This window comes from Copadichromis virginalis, linkage group LG19 (assembly GCF_057382275.1).
Source record: "Copadichromis virginalis isolate Kocher_CV1m ecotype Utaka linkage group LG19, C_Virginalis_male_GT1.1, whole genome shotgun sequence".
In the NCBI taxonomy this organism is placed as follows: Eukaryota; Metazoa; Chordata; class Actinopteri; order Cichliformes; family Cichlidae; genus Copadichromis; species Copadichromis virginalis.
In genome coordinates, this window is record NC_140636.1 from 21522177 (window position 1) to 21525876 (window position 3700).

Here is a 3700-nt window from a genome sequence, read left to right on the forward strand (position 1 = left end):
ATCAGTTTTTGCAGTCAATCACAAAGACAAAAACATTAGGATCATGAAAAAATATAGCTAGTGCTTCCTTAAAGTAGCATAAATTGTAAATAGTCAAGTGAAAGTGATACAAAAAAATAATAATTGCGTTTAAATGAAATACTTGAGTAAATGTATTCAGTTACTTTCTACAGTTGAATTGTTAGTCAGTACATGGTCACCAGAGAGTGCACTGTCTCTGCTGTGTGCATGAACCATTTTATCTGATGTCTGATATAAATAATATCATGTTTCCTGCTGTAAGATTACCTTTGGAGACAGTACAGGAGCTGATTGGTGGATTAATTCCATTCTATGATGCACAGTGTGGAAATGTTAAATTTAGAAAAGTATCAAGTGAAGAATAAGGATATAAAGCCATTATGCACAGTTTGTGTGTTTAATAGTTAATTGTGTTGTTTAATTGTTTCTGAGCTTTATTTAGGGCCAAAAGCTTTACTGAATTACTGCAGTGATAAAAGGGAGGCCTGCGATAGAGATGATAGGTGTTGAGGTTGTTCTCTCTTAGTCCGTGTGTGTGAAAAAAAGAGAGCGAGGGAGAGAGAGAGAGAGCGTTAGAAAAAGCGGGCTGCTCTAACTCTGCCATTCAGTGCGCCAAGCAGTCTGGAAGAGAAGCATTTTACGTGCAAGCCATCATGGGCATTAACTCCGGTTAGTAAGCTTCATTTTTGCATTTTAGGATCAACAAGTATTGATCAGTTGATAAAATGTGGACAATTCCGAAGCCAAACTACAGAGCTGGTTTGTGCGCCGAAGGGGAGATTGCTGTGAACATCGGCGGAGTCAGAGTGGTGCTTTTCGGGGATGTTTTGAACCGCTACCCGGAGAGCAGACTGGCTGAGTTGGTGAACTGCTCAACTCAGAATTCCGAACTTATCTCGACACTTTGCGATGACTTCGATCCGGGCAGAAAGGAGTTTTACTTTGATCGAGATCCCGACGCGTTCAAGTGCATCATCGACGTTTATTACTTTGATGAAATCCACATCAAACGCGGCATTTGCCCCATCTGCTTCATCAAAGAGATGGAGTTTTGGAAAATAGACCAAAATGTTTTAGATGAATGCTGTAAAAGTTACTTAAGTGAGAAGGAGGAAGAGCTGAAAGAAATTGCAAACAAAGTTAAAGTCATTTTGGAGGATATGGAGGTGGATCAGTGCATCACGCGCACCCAGCGTTGCCAGAGGTTCCTTTGGAGGCTGATGGAGAAGCCGGATTCCTCTTTGCCGGCGCGCATCATCGCTATCGCATCCTTCCTTTTCATCTTGGTCTCGGCAGTGGTGATGTGTGTGGGGACCATCCCGGAGCTCCAGGTGATGGACGCTGAAGGGAAACTGGTGGAGCATCCGACTCTGGAGGCGATCGAGACGGTGTGCATGTTGTGGTTCACCACGGAATTCTTTCTGCGCCTTGCCTCGTCACCAAACAAGCTGCGCTTTGCGCTCTCCATCATGAACATCATAGACTTTATGGCCATCATGCCTTTCTACGTGGTCCTGGCCCTGACTTACCTCGGCACCACATCCATCATGGAGCTGGCAAACGTACAGCAAGCTGTCCAGGCCCTCCGCATCATGCGCATCGCGCGTATTTTCAAGTTGGCGCGCCACTCCTCTGGACTGCAAACTCTGACTTACGCGCTGAAGAACAGCCTCAAAGAGCTGGGGCTGCTGCTTATGTATATGGGCGTGGGCATCTTCGTGTTCTCAGCGCTGGCCTACACTATGGAGCAAAGCCACCCGGAGACTTTATTCCGGAGCATCCCGCAATCTTTTTGGTGGGCCATCATCACAATGACCACAGTGGGCTATGGCGATATCTACCCTAAAACCACTCTGGGCAAGTGCAACGCAGCCGTGAGCTTTCTGTGCGGGGTGATAGCCATCGCGCTGCCCATCCACCCCATCATTAACAACTTTGTCATCTTCTACAACAAGCAGAAAGTTCTGGAGACAGCGGCGAAGCATGAAGTGGAGCTGATGGAGCTAAAGTCCGGCAAGGAGACGCGCAGGAGAAATAGCTATTAGGAGAAAGGAAAACTCTGAGAAGAAAAAAAAAACAAAGACTGAAGCAGGAATTTATTAACTGAGGTGTGACCGAAACAAAAGATTAAAGAAAAAAATAATTAATTCGTTATATTTAGTAAATATATCAAAGGCCCCCAGATAATTCTTTTTTATGAACTCAACGCCTATACAGAGTAACATAATTGTCTTTAGTCCTCTGTCGCTTTGTTTGGGCCATTTTCAATGTGTTGCTTTTGCTTGTGGCCCGTTTATCTCCTTTTGTCATTGTGAAGATTGTTGGCACAGAATTAAAGCTTCTGCATGTGAAAAAATATTGTGCATGTCCTCAGAAAATCATTACATCAATATGAATGAGAATAAAGGCAAATCAGTTCGTCATACACTCAGTTTAGTTAAATACCAGCACGACAAACAATTAGATTAGTCTTTGTCTCTGGGAGAATAATTAGATTTATAAAAGGACCATAGAAAATTTGTACCTATTTATGTTACAGTTTGGTACCTTGTACCTTTTTCCTGAGGGCATCGATTCATGTTCTTTACAAAGGATGTGATTTTTATCCTTAGTGACTTTCAGACTCTGCTTTATCACTGACCCTTCAAATATCTCCTGGAGGGAGCAGTTCAATTATCTTTCCAGCCCTTTTAATCCAATTTTGAATTTGGGATCTGAGCTTGGTAGAAAGGTTACCAAAGCCTGTAGTAATGCTATAAAATACAATAGATTCAACAGTTGCCCTATAAAATAGTAACACAATGCATTTATCCATGCTATGGACCCTGAGTCTTCTCAATAAATGCAAGCGCTGACTAATTCATGCACACACATACAACCCACTGTAACTGACAATCAAAGTGTACAGCTAGATACTTAAATGCTGTCACCTGTTCAGCCTTTTCTTTGCTAATTAAAGTCAGACTGTGATCTCTAACAGATCTTGGAACAAAGATACCTTTCTCGGTTTTCTATTCATTTAAACATCGGGCTGTGCTTCTTACACCAATCCTTTCAATCTAATTTTTAAATAGCAATATTTGAATCTTTGGTTAAGAATGACCATATCATCAGAAAATATAATCACATTAGTATACTGTTTTCTACAGCTGTTTGCAATGTGTGCAAATCAAAGTTAAAATGTGAACCTGTTCTTTAATAGAAGTCATTTTAGTTCATGGGCTGCATCCAGCACAGTGTAATTTCATTTTACAACCTCAAAAACCTCCAATTCTCCCCATTTCTTTTACTGTAAAGAAGTACATTTTGAAAACATTCACATTTCAAGAGCCATCAAACACCTGATAAAGAGTGTGATAGGAAAATAATAGGGAAGAAAGATAAGGCAATAAATCTGAGCTTTTCCACGTTTAGTCAGTTTACCGAGGCATGGCACAGCGTATTGGAGCGGTGATCTCACCTCAGTGCTGAATGGCAAGTAATGGTTAAAATCTTCGCCAGCGAGAAGGATCGAAAACTGACAATGACTCAGATCTCTGACTCAGATCAAAATTGGATGACCACTCTCATGATGGATCGTTTTTCAGGACCTGCAACACAATGCTCCTTGATGCAAAATACAGCAGAAATCCAAAATTGCTGCCTGGTTCTCTGCAATTTTTGCCATTTGCTAAACTAT

At 41.6% G+C, this 3700-nt stretch overlaps 1 protein-coding gene across 1 annotated transcript; it reads left to right on the forward strand.

Annotated features, from left to right (window-relative positions):
- The first annotated feature begins 617 nt into the window (after positions 1-617).
- LOC146686005 (voltage-gated potassium channel regulatory subunit KCNF1-like) lies at positions 618-2891 on the forward strand. Its single transcript, XM_085441269.1, has one exon. The coding sequence runs from the start codon at positions 747-749 to the stop codon at positions 2064-2066; it is 1320 nt and encodes a 439-aa protein (XP_085297395.1). The 5' UTR covers positions 618-746; the 3' UTR covers positions 2067-2891.
- Positions 2892-3700: the final 809 nt, after the last annotated feature.

Coding starts and splice junctions, on each gene's coding strand:
- LOC146686005 (XM_085441269.1), top strand. CDS start 747: ATGTGGACAATTCCGAAGCCAAACTACAGAGCTGGTTTGTGCGCCGAA.